Genomic DNA, 21459 nt, shown 5'->3' with positions numbered 1-21459 from the left:
ATGCTTTCAATGCAGTACAGAAAATCCTCTACTGAGGGACTTGGGATTAGCCGCAGTGTGAGTGGAAGAATTTGGCTAAGATTTTGTCCATCAAATCTCAGCAAAGTTTGCCCACCAGGGTCATTTACAGGCTAATGCTGCTCAAGTTCTGTAAGAAAATAACACACCTGGTCTGTCATCAATAAGGTGTTCTGTTTAAGCAGTTTTTCCAGGGAAGGTTTAGGTTTATGCTCTCTTGGCACACTCTCGTACCACGTTGACTAGTGGCTACAAGCCCACAAGCTGGTATTGGGCTGGAGTTGGTCACCAACACCATAGTCAAACTAAGTGGTACACATGCTAATTACTCTGGTTTCATTAGCATGCTGTTCTGATGGAGGTAGTAGTTACAATTTATTATAGAATTTTTCTTTTTTCAATAATCATGGATCTCTTCCATCCTCAGTGTTTCAGTAGTGACACCATACTTTCTAAGCTTTGCTTAAGCAGCAATGCCTCATTTGCCATATGGCAGTGAGTGACAGTAGCATTATTGCTTTAGGGTACATTTTCAATGTTATTTGAATTTGAATTATTTCAATGTTATTTATGCTATATAATGCCTTTAGTCTGATTTCCAAAAGGCCCAATAGAATTTCTTTCAGATGTTCAGTCTTTTAAGACATGACTCTGCTGGTAAAATACACTCACGAATTACCATGAACTATTTAATTCATTTTATTTTGTGAATGGCAAATGACTAATAAAAATTAGTTGGATTTCTTGATGCTATCATAGTCATGCCTCATTAAAAATGGTTTGGGGGCTACTTTTGCTATTTGTTTTATAAATAGCCTTTTTATTTTACAATGGTTTTAGATTTATGGAAAAATTGTGCAGATAGTATAGAAAGTTCCCTTATGCTCTTTAGCCAATTTTCCCCTAGTATTAACATCTTTCATTGTTCTGATAGATTTGTTACAACTAGTGAACCAATATTAACTAAATATTAACTGAATTCCACCACACTTGGTTCATGTTTGCTCAGCTTTTGCCGAATACTCCTTTCCTGTTCTAGAATCCCATCCAGGATAGCATATCGCACATTAGGATTCTCTAGACCATGACAAGAAGTCTTGAGGCTATTCTTGGAAGGAAGACGACAGATGCTTTTCTCATCACGTCATATCCAGAGTATGTGCTATCAACTAACTTCTCATTGTTGATGTTAACTTTGATCACGTGGTGGAGTTAGCACTGGCCAGGTTTCTCCCCTGTAAAGTTATTACCCCCCTTTCTTTACTGTATTCTTGAGGGGTAGTCACTAAGTGCAGCCCACGTTTGAGGAGTGGGTATTTATCTTCCATGTTTTTGACATGGGGTTATGTACCTATGTTATTTAGAACTCTTCTGCATAGGAGAAGAGTCATTTACTTTTTTATTTGTTCAGTATTTGTATCCTAATGGGCTCTGCGATATTTATTTCACACTGTGGATTATAATCAATGTTTTTTTTTTTTAACATTTATTCATTTTTGAGAGACAGAGACACAGCATGAGTGCGGAAGGGGCAGAGAGAGGCAGACACAGAATCCGAAACAGGCTCCAGGCTCTGAGCTGTCAGCACAGAGCCTGACGCGAGGCTCGAACTCACAAACTGTGAGATCCTGACCAGAGCCGAAATCGGACGCTCAACCGACGAAGCCACCCAGGCGCCCCTTGATGTTTTGTTATTTTGTTGCTCATAAATTGTTCCAGATTTGACCACTGGGAGTTCTTTCAGTTGGCTTCTACTGGATCTCACAAACTGTGGGATCATGACCTGAGCTGTGATCAAGAGTCGGATGCTTAACCAACTAAGCCACCCAGGTGCCCCAACATTGGCTTCCTTTTTACTTACATTAAAAAAAAAACCCACAAAACTGGATTTTTAACTGAGTGTAGGCTGAAAATAAATAGGAAACAAAGAAAGAAAATTGGTTTTCATGATATATTCCCTTATATACTTAGAGGAACCTGGAATTAGTTATTTTATTTTGATTAATGTTTTTTTGAATAAGACTAAGATATTTAAATTAAAAAGTGAAGGCAAAAAGTTGAATCCAGTTTATTGTTATTGAAATCAACACTTTTCCTCTTTCTTTAATTGGTATAGAAAAAAATATGTGGAAGGTTGTGACCAGCTGTAGTTCTTCTGAAAACGGAAAAAGAAGAGAGTCTTATATTAGAAGAAATATAAGGGGGAAATATTCTGATAAAGAGAGTTGGTCAATGTTGGAATGTAAGATAAGAAGTTAGAATTCTTCCTCTGTTTTTAAAAATTAGGACAGATTCCCAGCTGTCTGGAATAGTAGGTGTTTTCTGATTTTCAAAGCTCTTTCCCCTCCCTGAATTCTGACACTCTTTACATCTGTAATCAAAGCCTTAGCCTAGGAAAGCCCATACTTTGAAGATATGGGAGGAAGGTGTATAAAAAGAGAAGAAAGATTTCACCCTTAAAAAAAATCAGACTTAGAATAAAGGTGAAAATAGAAAATGGGTTATATCTACCACCTGAACTATACTTTCATACTTTTCATATTTTTCACTATCAAGTAAATCCATATTGGAACATCAATCTTCCCCTTCTTCATAGCCCCTGATGGTTAATAGGGACTGGTCACAGGCACTAATGGATGTTTGCTTTTAATCAACAGGTGAGTGACTAGATAAGTCACAGCTTTATGCCATTCCCTTTTTGGAAAGCATTTTTTAAAGCTACTTACTGCTAAATTGTCCTTACTTCTACAACTTTTTAATTATCTCTCTGGAGGTAAGTAAAGATAATTTTTGCATAAATAAGATGGTTTAAAATAAGATGGTTTAGGGGTGCCTGGGTGGCTCAGTCATTTAAGTGTCTGACTTTGGCTCAGGTCATGATCTCATGGTTTGTGAGTTTGAGCCCCACATTAGGCTCTTTGCTGTCAGCACAGAGCCTGCTTTGGATCCTCTGTCCCCCTTTCTCTTGGCCCCTCCCCCACTGGTGCGTTTGCATGTGTGTGTGTGTGCGCGCGCGTGCACGCACTTTTTCAAAAATAAACATGTAAAAGATAAAATAAAATTCTAACCAATTATTTTAGCCTTATAATGATTAATTTTCTCTGCAGAATATTTTCATAAGAATGTCATATTCAGGCTAGTAATAAAATTATTTTGCATGGTGGCAATGGAGTGTATTGAAAATAGGGCTCAAAGACCTAGGGTTTACTCCTGGCTGTACCATATACTACTGATGTGATCTGGGGCAAGTTGCTTGATGTTCTGAGTTATTTTGCTTGTCTATTAAATTGTTAAGTAATATTTATCTTACAAGGTTATTGTGACTATTCATGCATATGAGTTCATATATTCAGGTATATGTTAAAGTACTCATTAGATGGCTGTTACTATTATTATCATTATTATTAATCATACATTCAGCAGTTCATTATGTATTATTGAATTCCTACAGTATGTTGGGCACTATGGGCTTATAAAAGTGAATCGAACACAGCCCTTATTCTCAAGGAATTTATAGCATTGTGGGGAAAATATAAAATTAGTTTGAACTGATAAATAATGAGGGAGAGAGCTCAGAAATAGGCTTACATGCAGGGAAAGCTCATTCAAGACCGAAGAATGCTTCATGGATAATTCACAAAGCAAAATAAGTCAAGACTATAGTATCATTTCTTTTTTCCTGGAAAGGCCTATATGGTGTGGGTATTCTTATATTAATGACAAGACTCTGAAGTACACTATAAAGCAGTGATATATTTCAAAGTCTCATTATTAGAATTTTCACTTTTATTGTAAAATAATAGTGACAATGTGGATAGGAGACAAAGGGAGGAGAATAAAAGTGAAGAGGTCAAGAAGATGTGAGGATCATGACAGATGATCTAACTTCTTTGTGTGAACTTCATCTTCAGTCTCCTCTTCCGTGAAACAGGGATCATTCTATTAGCAACCTCATGGTTTTTAGAGTAAGAATTAAAGGTAATTAAATGTGTTCGTACATGGACAGCACTTAACAGTGCCTCAGACGTGGTAAGTACTCAATGATCACTAGCTAGTTCATCTGGTGACGTGCAAAAGTAATAGTTTCAGGTCTGAAGCCGACTGCCAGCACTACTGCAAAAGTTTATGAGATCTTGGACAAGTCATTCTCTGGGCCTCAGTTTCTCTCTGTAAAATTAAGGCCCTAGGGTGGAAAAATGATGTCTAAAATCCTTTATAGATTTTGAATTGGGATGAGGTGGCAGAAGAGACTGGATGTATGGATACTGCCAAGGCCCTGACTTTGTGGGGACAGAAGCTACCTGTAAGAGAGGATGGACATGTGGGAGGACATCTGGAGAGGGGTCATTAAGGATACATTTTAATTTCTTCAACATTTTTTTTTCAGGAAGTGAGGAAAAGGGATTCTTGGTTCAGGCTCTTTCAATTAAGTGTTCACTTAGACTTTTAACGATCTTTCTCAAGCAGCATGAGGACAGCTTGTAGGTCTCTTGGTCTTTATTTTGGGAAAGGGTGGATAGCTGAGGTCCTTATAGAGAAGATCACAACTGAAACACAAATCAGAATCACAAGTCCTAGAGAACCAGGGCGCTGGCTGAGCCAAAAGGGAGGCTCCCTTTGGACAAGCTACCAGACACATGTTGCCTGTGTCTTCTCCCGCTCTGGGAGCCAGTTTTCTCTTCCTTAGACAGCTTACTCCCCATTCCATTACAGACTATGGGAATTTTGACTGTGTAAGGAGTCAGAGACTAGGCCCCTGGTGCTCTTCCTCCTTCTGGGGCTGTCCCCCTTGCTGACCACAGGCTTTGTGGCTTTATTACAAAAAGTAAAAGCAGAGCATTACATTCCCCAAAGTATGCCATGACATAGTTATTCTGTGCTTTCTTCTCTTGACATTAGTACCAAAAGAGAATAAGCATGTAAACATCTGTTTTATATAAGCTAATTCTAGACTTTTAACTTGATTAGTATAAGAGAATATTTGATGTGATTAATTTTCCAGTTACAACACAATGGCTTTCCATTCTTTTATTGCCTTCTTAAGGGAGACAAGAGAAGAAAAAATAACCTAACTTTAATTTTTTTTTTTTAGTTTCATAGCAGTACCAAGTATAACCATTAGAGTTGGTACAAAAGTATTCTGCTTTTAATTCAGTTGTAGTAACAAGTTACCTATCCTGTAGAAATGTGCTAAAATAAACATAAAATAATCCTGAGCCTCATTACATACAGAACCAGACATTCTGGGAAAGATCATTCATTGAGGACAACATCACACCATCTAGTGATTTGCAGGAGACAGTTTATTAGAAAGCGGTGTAGGTACCCACTGCTTTATGGCAATCTTCTGCAGCACTCATTCTTTTAAGCCAATGTTTTTCTGAGCTACACTTTATTAGGCCAGTGTGACAAATGCTTCCAACCAGGTGATCGCTTGAAATACTTAGCCAGCAAGCAGGATCTTATCCTGTCTAGGTCAGGAAGAAGAATTTCAAGAGAGGAAACCGAATCAGAGAGAGGATTTTAAAACTTTTTTCTTTTTTTATGTTTATTTATTTTTGAGAGAGAGACAGAGAGAGCGTGAGTGGGGGAGGGGAAGAGAGAGAGGGAGACACAGAATCCAAAGCAGGCTCCAGGCTCTGAGCTGTCAGCACATACCTTGATGCAGGGCTCAAACTCATGAACCTTGACATCACGACCTGAGCTGATGTCTGGTGCTTAACCGACTGAGCCACCCAGGTGCCCCCAGAGAGAAGATTTTAGTATTGACTTTGCTATAAATGAGCCACACTACTTTTTAAAAAAATGTCACCTTTTCTTGGGCGCCTGGGTGGCTCAGTAGGTTAAGTGTCCAACTGCGGCTCAGGTCATTTCATGGTTCGTGGGTTCGAGCCACGTTGGGCTCTGTGCTGACATTTCAGGGCCTGGAGCCTGTTTTGGATTCTGTGTCTCCCTCTCTGTCTCTCTCTCTGCCCCTCCCTGGCTCTCAAAAATAAATAAACACCAAAAAAAAAGATGTCACCTTTTCGTATTTCCCCCATCCTCCAAGGTTAACAGTGATGAGAACCGGTGATGTAAAGAGATTTTTGATCGTTAGCATGACACTGGAGATGTTCCACAATCTGCTATATGGTACCACAAAGTCTGCCATCGTATATGAATCTGCAGGAGGAGCTAATCTCTTCTCCACTGCCAAGCCCTATCTCCTGGATCTTCTAGGGCTTCCTGGAGGAATTTGGGGGTGGGAGGATGGTCTAGGATAGATCTATGATAGGATAGATAAACTAAACCAGCTCCCAGTAAATAAAAAAAATTATTTCACTTTTTCCTCTTGTCCCTGTCTCCGTCCCCAGAGCCTTTAAAAAGCATTTTTTGACTTGTGCCTCTTTGGAGCTACTATGCAGATCTCTTCATAAAAAGCAACTGAATGATAATAATAATTTTGATATTGTTCTCCCAGTCTCTCCTTGTCTTATCTGTGGCTATTATTTTTAGTTCATGAGCCCTCAAAATTTACAGGCTGAGGGCAGCATTGGGAAGCAGTGGAGAGCACTGGCGTGGCAATCAGCTTGCCAGGGTTCAAGTTCTGGTTCTACTGTTCATTAACATCGGCCTTAGGCAAATTGCTTCAACTCTCCAAGTTTCAGTTTCCTTAGGTGAAGAATGTTGTTAATAATATTATTACTGCAGCCTACTCCTATTTTTGTCCTTTCCCCCAATTTGCCTCTTTTATTCCATTTCTCACTCATTGTCTGAGTGACTTTGCTGAAAAATAACTTTTTTTTTTTTTTCTCTTTAGCTTCAATTCCTCTAGTATCTTTATATGACCTCAGGATATGATCCAAGCTCCCACCAGTTTCAGGCAGGTACGACCTGATAGCGTCTTCCCTCAGGCATCTCCTACATGTTTCCTGTCTCTGTCCAGGGCTTTTGTATTGATGTTTTGGGGCAGGATGCCAAGGAAATCAGATTAGCATCCATGTATGTGGGACCCAAAAATGTGGGGTTGTTTGGGCCCCATGAGGTAAGTGATTGACCAATGAGAAGGGGAGCTAATGAGCAAGTACTTCCCCCTTTTATCATACCCACTCCCTTTTCTCCTTCACAACAGTCTTGAGACAACTAACTTCAGGGCTTTCAAGTTCCATGGGACCCAGTAACCAGTGGCTTATAGCAGAGGCCATCTTCGTAAGGTACTCTTGCACTGGCTCTCCTTTCTTCCCTGCCTCATTCCTCTTATCCTTCATGCCTGCAGCCTGAGAATCATACCCTTACCTTCATCTCAGGCTCTGCATTCTGGGGAACTTCCGCCAAGACTGTCACATAATTTTAGAGCTGAAGTTAATTTTCCAAATTGTTTAGTATGATGTGTTTGTGATAATTAGTGGCTAAAGCAAGACTGGATTCACAGACTAGTGCTCCTTCCAACCTCATAGAGACTGTTTTTAATAACAAAAGCAAGAAATGAGCTCGGATATATTGTTATTTCTGGGCAATACTCTGACTTAAGCAGTGCTGTCTTTTTTGCCCAACCCTTCCTACCCCCACCCTGGGCCATGCCCTCTTCCTAGCCTAACCACTTCTCCCAATGTGTATTCTTGGTATTCTCTGCTGACTGCCTGCCAAAATCTGCTTTCAGGGACTTGTTTATTTTAAAGTGTAAATAAGATTTCTGTCCACAGGCTACCTTGTCTCCAGAGGCCTGCATTTCAACAGAGATCAAACTTTATTGAGAAGGAGTAGAAGAGCCCAGGTGTGTTTCTCCAGTGTCACAAATCATGTTGTCATCAATTACATGAGACTAAAGTGGAGACATGCATCTGGGATTATGGAAGATAAATGTATGTATTCTACATATATACATATCAAAGCACAAATGCTTTTTGAGACACTGAATATTCCTTTTCTTTCTTTTTTTTAATTTTTTTAAATGTTTTTATTTATTTTTGAGACAGAGAGAGACAGAGCATGAGCGGGGGAGGAGCAGAGAGAGGGAGACACAGATCCGAAGCAGGCTCCAGGCTCTGAGCTGTCAGCACAGAGCCCGACGCGGGGCTCGAACTCACAGACTATGAGATCATGACCTGAGCCGAAGTCAGACACTCAACTGACTGAGCCACCCAGGCGCCCCTCCTTTTCTTTCTTAACCCTCTTTCCCTACCACCATGCCCAGTGGACCTAAGTAAGTCCCTCAGTGCTACCACTCACTTAGATATCAGGGTGTTAGTGAAGCTGTAAAAGACCTTCTATAAACAAACAAATAAAAAAAGCTCTCTACTTATCTGTTTCTTTCAAAGCATTGTGTCCCCGGTGCATATGTACCTAGGTTCAAACTTCCAAACAGTATCCTCAAATACATGCAAGGGTAGTAATAATACTTCACTTTTACTGAGAGCTTGCTGCATTGCTAGGCACTGGGCTAAATGAAGAATAATCATTCTTTCATTTTATTCTCAGGCTAAGAAAGACCATGATTCCAGAGAGATGGGAAACAAATGAGACGAGTTTTATAATTGTTCCAGTTTCCCACTTTCAGAGAGTTTCCAGGTCATGATGTACAGAGGCGGAAGCAAGGTGGAACCCAGCAGGCTGAGAGTTGAGGAGATACAGGTGAGAGTCCAAGGACACTAAGAAGCTAGAGTTTGCAGGAGAGAGAACCTGAAGGAGCTATGTAGATAGAAAACTCCAGAGATCTGAATGGAGTCCCTCTTAAATATTCAGCTGAGTACTGACCAGCATATGCATGTGAAAAAATTGGCTAAGGCCCAGGAAAGAACCGCTTGAAAGGCATAAAGGTAACTAACTGTGCCCACACTCACAAGGGGATGGGAACAGGTCTGTCCCCACCAGCCGGACTGGAAAACCTCATGATTCACAGAGTACTGGTACAGTGACAGATGGGTCTTTGTCAGTAATGGGGAATAACTAGTTCTAAAATGAATACTGCTTTGGTCTGACCTAACAAATTTTAAAAGTAAGTCCCAAAAGGATCAAACTATTTCCAAATAATTTAGGAAAGAGCTCAAGAATACTTATAGGAATACAAAAATACCTGTACCCCAAAGGTGAAATTCACAGTGTCTGACATCCAGTCAAAGAATATGAGGCCCAAAAGGCAGAAAAAAAAAAAAAAAAAAAAAAAAAAAAAAGCAACCTGTAACAAGCAGACAAAAATCAGTTGAAAGTGATGCAGAACTGATACAGATGTTAAAATTACCAATTAAGGACCTTCAAGCAGTTACTCTAAGTGTATTCCATATATTCATACACTAAAAATGAGATATGGAGGATATAAATAAATCCAAATCCAACCTAGAGATGAAAACTACAACGTCTGAGATGAAAAGTACACTGAATGGGGGGTGGGGGGTGGTGCCTGGGTGGCTCATTTGGTTGAGCATCTGACTCTTGGTTTCTGCCCAGGTCATGATGTTGCAGTTTGTGGGTTTGAGCCCCATATCAGGTTCTGCGAGGACCATGTGGAGCCTGCTTGGGATTTCTCTTTCCCTCTCTCTCTGCCTCTCCCTGGTTTGCTGTCTCTCCCTCTATGTCAAAAAGAAAATAAATAAACAAACATTAAAAAATCACACTGAACATGACAGTATAGAATAGACAGTGGAGAAGAAAAGACCTTGAAGAAATAGCTATGGAAACTGTCAAAAAATGAAACCCAACGAGAAAAGAAAATAACAATTAAAAAGAATGAACTGAGCATCAGTGAGCTGTGCAACAACTTCAGATGGCCTCATATACGTGAATTGATATTTGAAGAAATGAAGACCAAAATTTCCAGTTTTGATGAAAAACATATACTTACTTACAGGTACAAGAAGCTTGATAATCCCTAGGTACACGAGGGGAGAAACCAAGAAACATGAGGGGAGCCACACCAAGGCACATCATATTCAAACTGATTAAACACAGTGGTAATAACAAAACTCTTGAATGCATTAAAGAAAAAAAGATACAGATCATATAAAGTAACAAATGTAAATACGATAGAGATTTCTTACTGGGAACAAGGCAAGCAAGAAGATAGTGAAGTAATATCTTTAAAGTGCTGAAAGAAAAATAAAAACCTATCCATGTAGAATATACTACCCGGCAAAAAAATGTATATATATATACATAGCTTTCAAAAACAAAGGTGAAATAAAGACTTTCAAATGCACAAAAGTGAAAGATTTTTTCCACCAGTAGAACTTCACTACAGGAACCATAAAAGCATGTCCTTCATGCAGAAGAAAAATGGTATCACATGTAAATCTGGATCTATACAGAGAAGTATATATATACTTTAGGAATGGTGAGCACCAGGAATGGTGAGTACATCGGTAAATATACTTTTTTCTTATTGTTTAGATCACTTTAAAAGGTAATTGACTATTTAAATAACAAAACAACATCAGTGTAGTGTGAGGTTTAAAATACAGTGATGTAGGGGCCCCTGGGTGGCTTAGTCGGCTGAGCATCTGACTTCAGCTCAGGTCATGATCTCACGGTTCATGGATTTGAGCCTTATGTCAGGCTGTGTGCTGACAGCAAGGAGCCTGGAGCCTCCTTCAGATTCTGTGTCTCCCTCTCTCTCTGCCCCTCTCCCTCTCACACTCTGCCTCTTTCTTTCTCTCTCTCTCTCTCAAAAATAAACATTTAAAATAAAAGAAAATAAAATATAGTAATGTAAAATAAAATGGATGACAACAACAAAAAGGTCATGAGAGGAGTAATGGAAATATACAATTCTAAGGTTATTTTATTATACGTGAAATAGTGCTATTCCTAGAAGGAAGATTGTGATTAAGTAAAGATATATACTGTAAACCTTGAATAAGCTAGCAATGAAGATATAATGTAATCATAAAAAGTATTCAATACATCCAATAGAAAGCATAAAAAAAGGAAGAAAAGAGCAAAGAATCAAGAGAATAGGAAACAAATACCAAGATGATCGATTTAAATCCTACCACATCCATAATCACATTGAATGTAAAAGGTCTAAACAGCCCAATTAAAAGGCAGAGATTATTCGATTACATAAAAAAAGCGCAACTGAATTGTATGGTGACTACAGGAAACACACTTTTAATGTAAAGACACAAATAGGGTAAAAGTGACAGGATAGAAAATGATAAATCATGCTAATACAAATTGAAAAAGCTAGAGTGGCTACATTATTATCGCCAGATATATTTCAGAGCAAATAATATTACCAGGGATAATGAAGATAACAGCATAATGATAAAGGTGTCAATTAGTTAAGAGGATATAACTCTAAATGTTTATGCATCTAATTATAGGGCTTCAAAATGCATAAAGCAAAAACTCACAGGACTACACTAAGAAATAGACAAGTCCATAATTATAGTCAGCAATTTCAATACCACTGTCCAAAACTGACAGAATAGGCAGAAACCAGTAAAGTTATGAAAGACTGGGATAATGCTATTGAACAACTTGACCTAATTGACATTTATAGAACATTCTACCCAATAACAAACATTCTTTTCAAGTGCTCCTGGAACATTTACCAAGATAGATCATTTAATCCTGATTAGGTAGGTACTATCATTCTTTTCTTTTTTTTTTTTTTAAGTTTATTTATTTTTGAGAGAGAGAGAGAGAGAGAGAGAGAGAGAGAGAGAGAGAGACTGAGCATGAGTGGGGAAGGAGCACAGAGAGAGGGAGACAAAGAATCCAAAGCAGGTTCCAGGTTCCTTGCTGTCAGCACAGAGCCTGACATGGGGCTCGAACCCACGAACTGCGAGATCATGACCTGAACCAAAGTCAGATGCTCGGCGAAGGTGCCCGATCATTTTTAGTCTTTATGGTGGAATAAATGAAGGTATGGAGTTAGGTAATTTACTAAAGATACAGTTATTGTCACAGCTGGGCTTTTAACCCAGGGTATCTGACCCAGAACTCTTAATCACAGGCTCTATGACCTTCCTTGAACACCTGGAACAGCTCAGCTCTCAGTGAAAACTCTAGGACTTATAATGCAATCCTTTTAAAATAAACAAAGGAGGAGGCTACTCAAATAGCATTCTGTAAATACTACTTGGAAAGGAAGTACTTTCCCCATCTCCTCTCATATTCCCACTCAGCCCAAATGGCCTGTCTGCTTCCTTGAAGTGACATGACTTATAGGTATCATAAACTCACGTCCCACTGCTGTTGGGTCTAAAAAAGAAGACAGTTGCAGACTGTAAAATACTGGTGAGAGCTGGCTCTTCCTCAGGCGGCCTCTGGGTGAGATGGGTGGTCTAATGCACAAACCAACGTCGATCAAGATGCACGTTTGCCCCACTTTAGAATGTCAAGATCCAGACAACTCCTTTTCCACAAGGGAAGCACGTTTTCATTAAAATGAAGAAAGGAATCCCTAGCTTATGGTTGATTTTCTTTGTCTACCTTCTTATCTCTGTTATTAGTTCTAAAATGTATATAACAATTACAACACAGAAAGCCTTTGTAATGTTTTCCAGGGCGAGGTTTCCTTACTTATCAGCAAGAAAATGCCATGGAGGGGGAACACCTTTTTAATGCATCTTTGGCTAAGACTTGGCACCTGGTTGTTCTATGGGAGGAAATGTGAAATGGGGATATTATTCGGCCTCACCGTGCGAAGGAGAGGATTCAGACTGCTCAGGAGCATGACCCTTGCTGATGAAACTTTAAAAATCAGTTTTCTCTTTAGTATGCAGCCTTTCTCTCTCCTCATCCACTCCCCTGAACTTCCATCCCGTCTTCACATCCAGCTTTCTTCCCTTCTCCTGCCTTTCCTAACTACAGTCAGTGGCTCCCCAGTTCCTGCTGTGTCTCTCATTTCCCTTAACAAGCCCCTTTCCTTTTCCTCCCGCGTCTGGCCCATCCAGCTCTCCCCTCCCTCCCTCCGCAGTCCCTGAAGAGATCAAAGAGTGACAGTGAGGCTGCTGCCGGGAGAGACGTTTCCAGCTCCCCCTCCTGGCTGGGCTGAGCCTTGGGCTGAGAGACTGGAGGCTGGGCCGGGGCGTCTTGGCTTCTGGGGAGGGGGAGATTAGGAAAGAAGACTCTGCAGCCGCGTTGCACACAGTAGAAAAGTAACATTCCCTTTGTGCTAGTTAGTGCGGCGTCCCCTCAGTTTGGGATTTTGCCACACATTCTTGAAAGCCATTGTTTGCACTGGGGTCCCGTAGGTTAGGAGCAGCGCCGGCGGGAGCGGAGCCGACCCTGGGAGAGCTTCCCCCGTCCCGCACGGACCCTACAGTCGGCGGAGAGAGCAGTCGCTCTCCGGGAGTGGGGCGGTGGGGGGGCTCCAGCGCCGAGGAGTGGGAGGGGGGGGGCCGCCGCCGGCCAATCAGGAGGCGAGGCCGCTCCGGGCTTGCCCTCCTTGCTCCGGAGCGAGCGGCGCACAGTGGAAAGTTGGGAGCCCGAGTGGCTGGCCCCGGCGGAGTGCGGCGCGGCGGCGGCGGCGGCGGCGAGGGCGGCCGGACTGGGCGCGGCGCCGTAGGGCTCGGGCGGCCCCCGGGGCATGGGCCGGGCGCGCTGCCGTGTCTCCGCTACACGCCGCGCGCGGCCCGCGGGCACCTAGCCGTCCCGGAGGAAGCTGCGTCCAGACAAAAGCTGCGGCATCTCCGCCCGCTCAGCCCCTGCAGGGCTTCGGGGTTGGTGCCGGTCCGCATCGGACTGTCGCCTCCACACTGTTTTGCTAGGTCAGAGAGCTTTCGAGAGCCTAATGAGTTACTCTGAGAGGAACCCCTCTGCGTGTTGTTGAGGAAGGCTAAGCACAGTGCTTAGGCGCCCAGGAAAAAAGGAAAAAAAAAAAAAAAACCAAAAAGGAAAGAAAAGACAATGATTTTCTGGGACATCGTCCACACCGTATTCCTGTTGGCTCTTCTTTATTCTTCCCTAGCTCAAGATGCAAGCCCCCAGGCAGACACCAGGGCTGAGGAAATTCCCGAGGGGGCCTCCACCTTGGCTTTTGTGTTTGATGTGACTGGTTCCATGTATGATGATCTAGTTCAGGTTATCGAAGGGGCTTCCAAAATTTTGGAGACGTCTTTGAAAAGACCTAAGAGACCACTTTTCAACTTTGCTTTGGTGCCTTTCCATGATCCAGGTAAGGGGAATATTTATTCTTTGTGTTTGTTGTTTCTTATGATTACATGTCTTATGCTATGAAATCGTTAAAGTGTTAGGAAGTTTCAAAACTTTTTTTTTTTTTTTTTTTTTTTTTTTTTAATGTGTAGCTGAAAACCATTGTAACAAAGAATTACTCTCTGGCATCTGGGTTTGCTCCCTGACCCGTACTCAGGTCTTGTAGGTGCTGGTACCCTGGTCCCCAAACCTGGAAGTGTGGAATTACAGTAAATACCAGAACCCAGGGTCTTGGGCAAGGACATCGAAATCGGAGTTCATTGACTTTTTAATTTTAGAGCTAAAGAGTGCTTAATTAGGAAGGCAGATTTGGAGATGGGTATCCAGCAGCATTACCCTAAGCTAACATCCTGGTTGAGAGCATGCTCAGGATAGCTCTCACACAAGAGGGGGAAAACCTGTTGTGTGAGACACAAGGAAGCTTGTGAGTAATTTGCTAGTGGAACTGAAGAGATGAAAACAGGAGAGAAGCCATTCATTTCTTAACTGAATCTATTCATCTTTGCACCAAGTCCTCATTACTTAGGTTCACAGATGAGCATAAACATCATGTCCCTGCCTCATCCAGTAGAAATGCATGTGATTTGGTTGTCGGTGCTCTTTTAAAGGTAGCTGAAGCAAAATAACTGTATTTTCCCCCCTAAAGCCATGGGCTTCAGCTGCTCCACGGTAATATGATCTGATATACTTTTTTTTTTTCAGTTTCTATTTAAAGTGGCACCTTTCTGTGAGGCTCAGAGGAGCCCTCATTGTCATTGCTGAGGGTAGCATTGCAGGGGGAACCCTGGGGCTTGCTGTCTGACATCCACCTGAGTTTCATTAGCGCAAGTCCTTGCCCAGTTTCTTAAAAGTCCTCTCCCACTGTTCTCCCACATTTTCCCTGCTTTGAAAGTCTCTCTCTTCACTCAGAAGACCTCGACACAACCTCTTCACAATGGGAGCTTCATATTGAGAATCTCAGATTCTTTCTTTGTGCATTTTGACAAGCACATGAGTTCAAATTATCTCTAGGTGTTAAAGAGGGCAGGTTTTAGCTGTCTAAAAGAAAATGGCACCGGGAGAAGTTTAGAGGGAAATAGAACTTTCTGGGTTTTTTTTTTTTTTTTTGTCCTTCAAATGATGAAAATGAGAACCTATCCTACTTTCCTGGGACATGTGGAAGAGTAGGGTAGGTTTTTCTACATTCCTACCTTGATGAAACACAAAATGTTCTTTATATTTGAATAAAGAATTAAGTGGTCATTTACTGCTTTTACTGTCTTAGTAAGGCACCTCATGTGTTATGTTTCAATTTATTAAATGTCAAGATGCCAATTATGATGCAGCACAAGACTTGTTGTTTTGGAATAGCCTAAATATGTTTCTTCTATGGGGATATAGCTGAAGTTGGCTGAAAAACAAAGTCAAAATTGTTTTCTCCAATTAACATCACAATTTCCTCTTCCCCAAAAGACTCTTACGAGATGATGTTGCTGCAAACAATACACAAATTGCCTCAAGACATAAATGGAAACTGGATCGTCACGATATTTTGATGTGATATGAAAAATTATTGGAATAAATTGTATTCTGGTGTGCCTCTTTCCAATTGTTACCAAATGGGAAAGGGTGCTGTGGTTGACTTTCCTATAGTTTAGCAATCTTGTTGCAAAGTGGGGGAAACTTGGCATGCTAATAACAAATGACTAGTAAAGTAGAGCTTTTTTGAAATAATATGAGAAAATGATTCCATTGGTTCATAAAATTAATTGCATGTGTAATTCAGCAAAATTATTAATTTTATTGTAATTCAAAGTAGAAGTGGCCAAGTATTTATGTTATCTAAGACTATTGAAAGTATTTCTGAAGATAAAGAGGGAGATAGAAGTTAAAACATACTAATAACCTTTAATTTAGTTTGCTAATTCACTTTACTGAATTATAATATTATCTTTGTGTGACATTTGTGTAGTGTGTGTGTGCGTATGTTGTGTATAGTTATTAAGAGTTTTTGATTCTCTTATACTTTTGATTGATCAGTGTGGGATGACAGAAGGGGCCTTGAATGGGGATTGGCTGTTTCAGTGTGTGACATTAGAAAAGTCAGTTTACCTATTTCCTCATCTATAAAATGAGAGAATTGAATTTGAACATCTCTCTTTTTTTTTTAAGGGTTTCTTCTTTTTTCTTTTAGATTTGAGCATCTCTAAGTTCACTTCTGACTATGACATTTTATGGCTGTCTGTTTTACATGTGGTTGTTTTCATAGCTCCTAACACATATTCCTATGATTGGGTGCTACAACTGACAGGGAGAGAAATAATGTGTGGAATTTAATATAAATAATTATAACTTTGACCACCCACAGCTTTTCAAAACCCTTTGACATCTGCTGTCTCATGTAGCCAGATGAAATAATGGACAGGATCTGAGATACACTGAGGCATTTGACAAAAACCCTTAGGCCTTTGCACATGATTGCTTTGGACTTCTGCATTAGGGGGCACCTGGGTGGCTCAGTTGGTTAAGTGTCTGACTTCGGCTCAGATCATGATCTCATGGTTCGTGAGTTCAAGCCCTGCGTTGGGCTCTGTGCTGACAGCTCAGAACCTGGAGCCTGTTTTGGATTCTGTGAATCCCTCTCTCTCTGCCCCTTCCCCACTTATACTCTGTCTCTCTCTCTTTCTCTCAAAAACAAATAAAAAACATTTTAAAAAATTAAAAAAAATTAAAATATGTAGAATACACAGACATACATGAGGTGGAAGTCTAACAAGTTAACAAGGAGGTGATAAAATCCTTCAGAAAATGTGTGTGTAAGGAAGCTGGTGTTGAAGGACCAAAAATCCACCCATGGTTGGAGGAAGTACCAGAGAGGACGAGGACCATGAAAAGTCAAGCCAATCTTGTGAGGCTAACTGTGCCTAAGATGGGCTTTTCACTTCTGTGATTACATTTAATTTCTAACAGCTTTATTGAGATATAATTCTCTTGCCATATAATTATTCATTTAAAATGTATAATTCAGTGGGGTGCCTGGGTGGCTCAGTCAGTTGAGCGTCCGACTTCAGCTCAGGTCATGATCTCGCAGTCTGTGAGTTTGAGCCCTGCGTCGGGCTCTGGGCTGACAGCTCAGAGCCTGGAGCCTGCTTTTGATTCTGTGGCTCCCTCTCTCTCTGCCCCTCCCCTGCTCATGCTCTGTCTCTCTCACTCTCAAAAATGAGTAAATGCTAAAAAAAAAAAAATTTTTTTTAAATGTATAATTCAGTGAGTGGTTTTTAGTATATTCACAGGTACATGCAACCATCACCACAGTCAGTTTTGGGACATCTTCATCACCTCCAAGAGAAACCCTGTGCCTTTTACTTATCAGTCCCTTAGCTCCCTTACCATCCTCCTCCCAGCGCGAAGCAAGCACTAATTTCCTTTCTGTTCATTGACTTTCTTGCTCTGGCCTTTCATCTGAATGCAGTCATATAATATGTGGTCTTTTTTGACTGGCTTCTTTCACTTTAGCATGTTTACAAGATTCATCCATGTTATAGCATGTGTCAGTACTTTATTCCTTTTAATGGCTAAGTAATATTCAATGTGTGGATATACCACATTTTGTTTAACTGTTAATCCCTAATGGATATTTAGGGTTTCGGCTATTATGAATAATGCTTCTATAAACATTTATGTACAAGTGTCTGTGTGGATGTATGCAATGTTATAATTTATATAAGAAATATATGTTGGGGCTTCATTCCCATTTCTTACTTAGAGCTTCTGAAACCCTTATAGTATCCTAAGTGATGAGAACTATAAAATTGTGTTTTGTTATGTTAATGGAGTGACTTTTGGATCCCACCTAAGGATGGAGGCTGGTTTCCAGGAGATTCAACCATATGATTAAAGGGTTGGAACTTTCAGTCCCACTCCTGACTTCTTTCTGGAAGGGGAGGGGGTTGGGGGTTAGATCAACTGCCGGTGGCCAGTGGCCAAAGATTTAATCAGTGATGCCTATGTAATGAAGCCTCTGAAAACACATATGAGGACAGCGTTTGTATTGCTTTTGGGTTGGAAATTTTGGGAAAATGGCATGCTCAAAGGGGGCATGGGGGCTTTGCAACCCTTTCTGCATACCCTATGCATCTGGCTGTCCCTAAGTTATATGCTTTTATAAAAAATAGTAATCTAGTGAGTAAGTGGGTTTCCTGAGTTTTTTGAGTCACTCTGGCAAATGAATCGAACTTAAGGAGGGGGTCGTGGGGACCTCTGATTTATAGCCAGTTGGTTGGAAGTACAGGTAACAGCTGGATGTGCAGCTGGTCTCTGCAGAGGGTGGCAGTGGGGGTGGGCAGTCTTGTAGAACTGAACCCTTCACCTGTGGAATCTGGTGGTATCTGAGAATAGCTTGTTGTGATATGAGGAAACCCCTCATTCCCACATTGAAACTGGGTGCTCACAACACCAAAGAATGTATATTTTCATTTCTTTTGGGTAGGTACCTAGGAGTGGAATTGCTGGGTCACAGTAACTCTATGTTTAATTGTTTGAGGAACTGCCAGACTGTTTTCCAAAGCATTTGTACCATTTTACATTCCCACCAGCAGTATTGAAGGTTCTAATTCCTTTACATCCCCACCAACACCAGTTCATTATTGAACTTGTTGATTCTTACATATTAGTTTTTACTGTGCTTTTTACAATACTCAAAATGTATTTCTGTCTTCTCAGAACACAACTTTGAGGAGAGCTGATGGTCTTCCCTTAACTACAGCTCCTTTTATCACTCACTCTTCCAATTCCCCTGTCTGTAAGACAGGTACCAGAGACAGGAAAGAGAATAGGGCAGTGTATTTTAATGAGTCACTTTATATAAAGAAGAATTCTCTTCACCATGTCTCTGGTTTTTTCCCCAGGATATATTTTACCTGTCTACATTCATTCATTCATTCACTCACCTATTCTGTTTCAAGCGTTGCTTCAGACACTGGGCCTACAACAGGGAACAAAACCGACAAAAGCTTCTGCACTAATAGAGCTTACATTCTACCAGGGAGGCAGGGGCAATAAAGAAAATCATTAAAATACATATGGTGTGTTTGTTGGCGCTGATTGGTCTGGAGAAAATAAAAAGCAGAAAAAGAGCATGAGGAGTCTGAAGTGTGTTGAGTGTGTTGACATTTAAAATATGGTGGTCAGGGAAGCTCCCAATTGAAGAGGTCACAGTTGAACAAAGACCTGAAGGAGATGAGGGAGGGAGTAATGAGAATGTCTGAGGAAAGGCTTTTACAGGCAGAGGAACAATACATGAAATGTTCTTCAACAAGCAAGAGCATCCTGACATGTCCGAGGAAACTTGAAAAGACCAAAACACACTGGGGGAGAGGGAGCAGTTATGAGGTGAGATTAGAAAGTTGATAGGCTACATCATGAAAGGGCTCATAGGCCACCGTGACTTTGGCTTTTCTCTAAATGAGACGTGGAGCCATTTTAGGGTTTTGAGCAGAGTAGTGACATGATCTGACTTACGCATCTACATAATCATTCTGACTATTGTTTGAAAATAAAGTAAAGCAAGGGCAGAAACAGGAGGACAGGAGACCATTGTATCATTTGGGCACAAAAGGATGGTATATCTTGGGTGAAGTTGGTAGGCGTGGACGTTTGGAAAGAGAGTTGGATTCTATTTTGAAGATGAGATCAAAAGGATTTAATGATACTTGAGGAAAGAAGAGAAGGCAGATGCTGAGGATTTGTCTTGAGTGAATGGAAGCATAAGATAGCCATTTATGGAGCAGAATGAGCAAGAAGCAGGTTTGAGAAAGAGTTTGGAAGAATGAGGCTTTTATTTTTTGATATGGTTAAGTTTGAGATGTTTTTTGGTACCCAAGTGGGGATATTAAGAAGGCAGTTGGATATATGAAATTAAGGTTCAAGGCAGGAGGCCTTGGTCAGAGATAAAAATTTGGGATCCAAAGGTATACATAGAGACGGTGGTTAGGGTTGTGAGTCTCAATGAGTCCCTAAGGGACCAGTTACTTGAAGAATAGCAAGGGTCTGAGGACACAGGCCTGGGCCATCAGTCGTTAGCAGTCAGAGAGGTGAGGATAATCCAGCAAAGTAGCCTGAGAAATTGAAGTCAGAGAGGGAAGAGGAGAGTATATTCAACTAGAAGTCAAGAGAGGAAAGTGTTTTCAGGAAGAAGCACTAATTGGTTAATTAAGAGGAGGACCGAGAATTGGCTAGTCAATTTAGGGATGTGGGTGTCATTGGTGACTCAACAACCATAGTGGAGTGTAGCGATGGGATTGAAAGCCTGTTTGGAGAGAATTCAAAAGAGAATGGGAGAAACATAATTGGAAACCTTTGGAATTATATTGTCGTTTCCAACTACTGGAATGGTTGCTTTGTTCATGAAGCTAAAATTCAAATTAGTTTTGATAAATGATTCAACCAGTATTTTACAAAGTGCAAATTCAATGTATTAGGAAGAACATCCAACTTGGAACAGAAGATTTGTGTTCTTTTCCTTATTCTGTCATTCGAGCAAATTATTTAACCTTGCCAGACTTCTTTTTCTCTACCTATAAAATTAGTGCCTTGCGATGTAATTACCAAAGTTTGTGATTTTAATGACTATAATATAGTGAAAGATAAGTGACTGGAAAGAGATTCAAAGTAGCAAGGACTTGATCCATTGGTAGACATATCAGCATTACACATCTCTGCACTTGAAGAATTTCATTGTAATAAAACCTGGGAGCCCTCAGTGACTTTGTATGATTCTTTCTGCAGGACTTACACCGTGTTAAGAAAGCACTCTAGGACTTTTATGAAAAGATTCTCTTAGAAAATTTTTCTCAGCAATAGTAAAATCACCTGAAGTCATCATGAATGGAAAGATTTTTACAAGGAAAATATTGCACATTTAGACTTCGAAAACCTTTACAAATTTATATGAACCAGACTTCAAATTGAAATGTTTGGGTTTCGATATGTGTCAGAAAAAGAGTTACAAAGCTATCAGTCTCTTTTTGCTTCTAGCATATTCAACAGGAAGAAGGGTTTTCATGAGGAAAAGGATTGGTCTTCAAAGTCCCGAGAGAAATCCAACCAAAGGCAATGAACTAACATTAAAGAATGAGATATTTTGGGTGGACAATGATAACTTTGTTTCCTAGGATAATAGAATATTTTAACCTGGGAGAGTGGATACTATGTCACTGGATGTTTTCTGAGAATATGTAGAGGTTTTTTTTTTTATGGACAATGAAAACTTTCTCCCAAAGTGTAAGGACCAAATTTTGATAAATATGTTAAATATGTTAGGGATAT

At 40.4% G+C, this 21459-nt stretch overlaps 1 protein-coding gene and 1 long non-coding RNA gene across 4 annotated transcripts in view; both read left to right on the top strand.

Moving 5' to 3' along the window:
* The first annotated feature begins 2279 nt into the window (after positions 1-2279).
* On the top strand, positions 2280-9457 carry LOC122475980. Its single transcript, XR_006295352.1, has 3 exons — positions 2280-2791; positions 7701-7859; positions 8476-9457. It is a non-coding gene; the product is annotated as an uncharacterized LOC122475980 (long non-coding RNA).
* Positions 9458-13480: 4023 nt separating this feature from the next.
* Positions 13481-21459, top strand: part of HMCN1 (hemicentin 1) — a 465703-nt gene continuing 457724 nt past the window's right edge. For 2 of the 3 annotated variants that reach the window (XM_043568168.1, XM_043568169.1), the window contains exon 1: positions 13487-14116. In XM_043568168.1, coding sequence (XP_043424103.1) covers positions 13849-14116 — 268 coding nt within the window. In that variant the 5' untranslated portion in view covers positions 13487-13848. Of the gene's footprint in view, positions 14117-21459 lie in introns of all 3 variants that reach the window. The other variant, XM_043568170.1, reaches the window with a different exon arrangement.

This window comes from Prionailurus bengalensis, chromosome E4 (genome assembly GCF_016509475.1).
Source record: "Prionailurus bengalensis isolate Pbe53 chromosome E4, Fcat_Pben_1.1_paternal_pri, whole genome shotgun sequence".
Lineage (NCBI taxonomy): Eukaryota > Metazoa > Chordata > Mammalia > Carnivora > Felidae > Prionailurus > Prionailurus bengalensis.
Note: the sequence above shows the minus strand (reverse complement) of the source record. Positions and strands in the feature narration are given on the sequence as shown.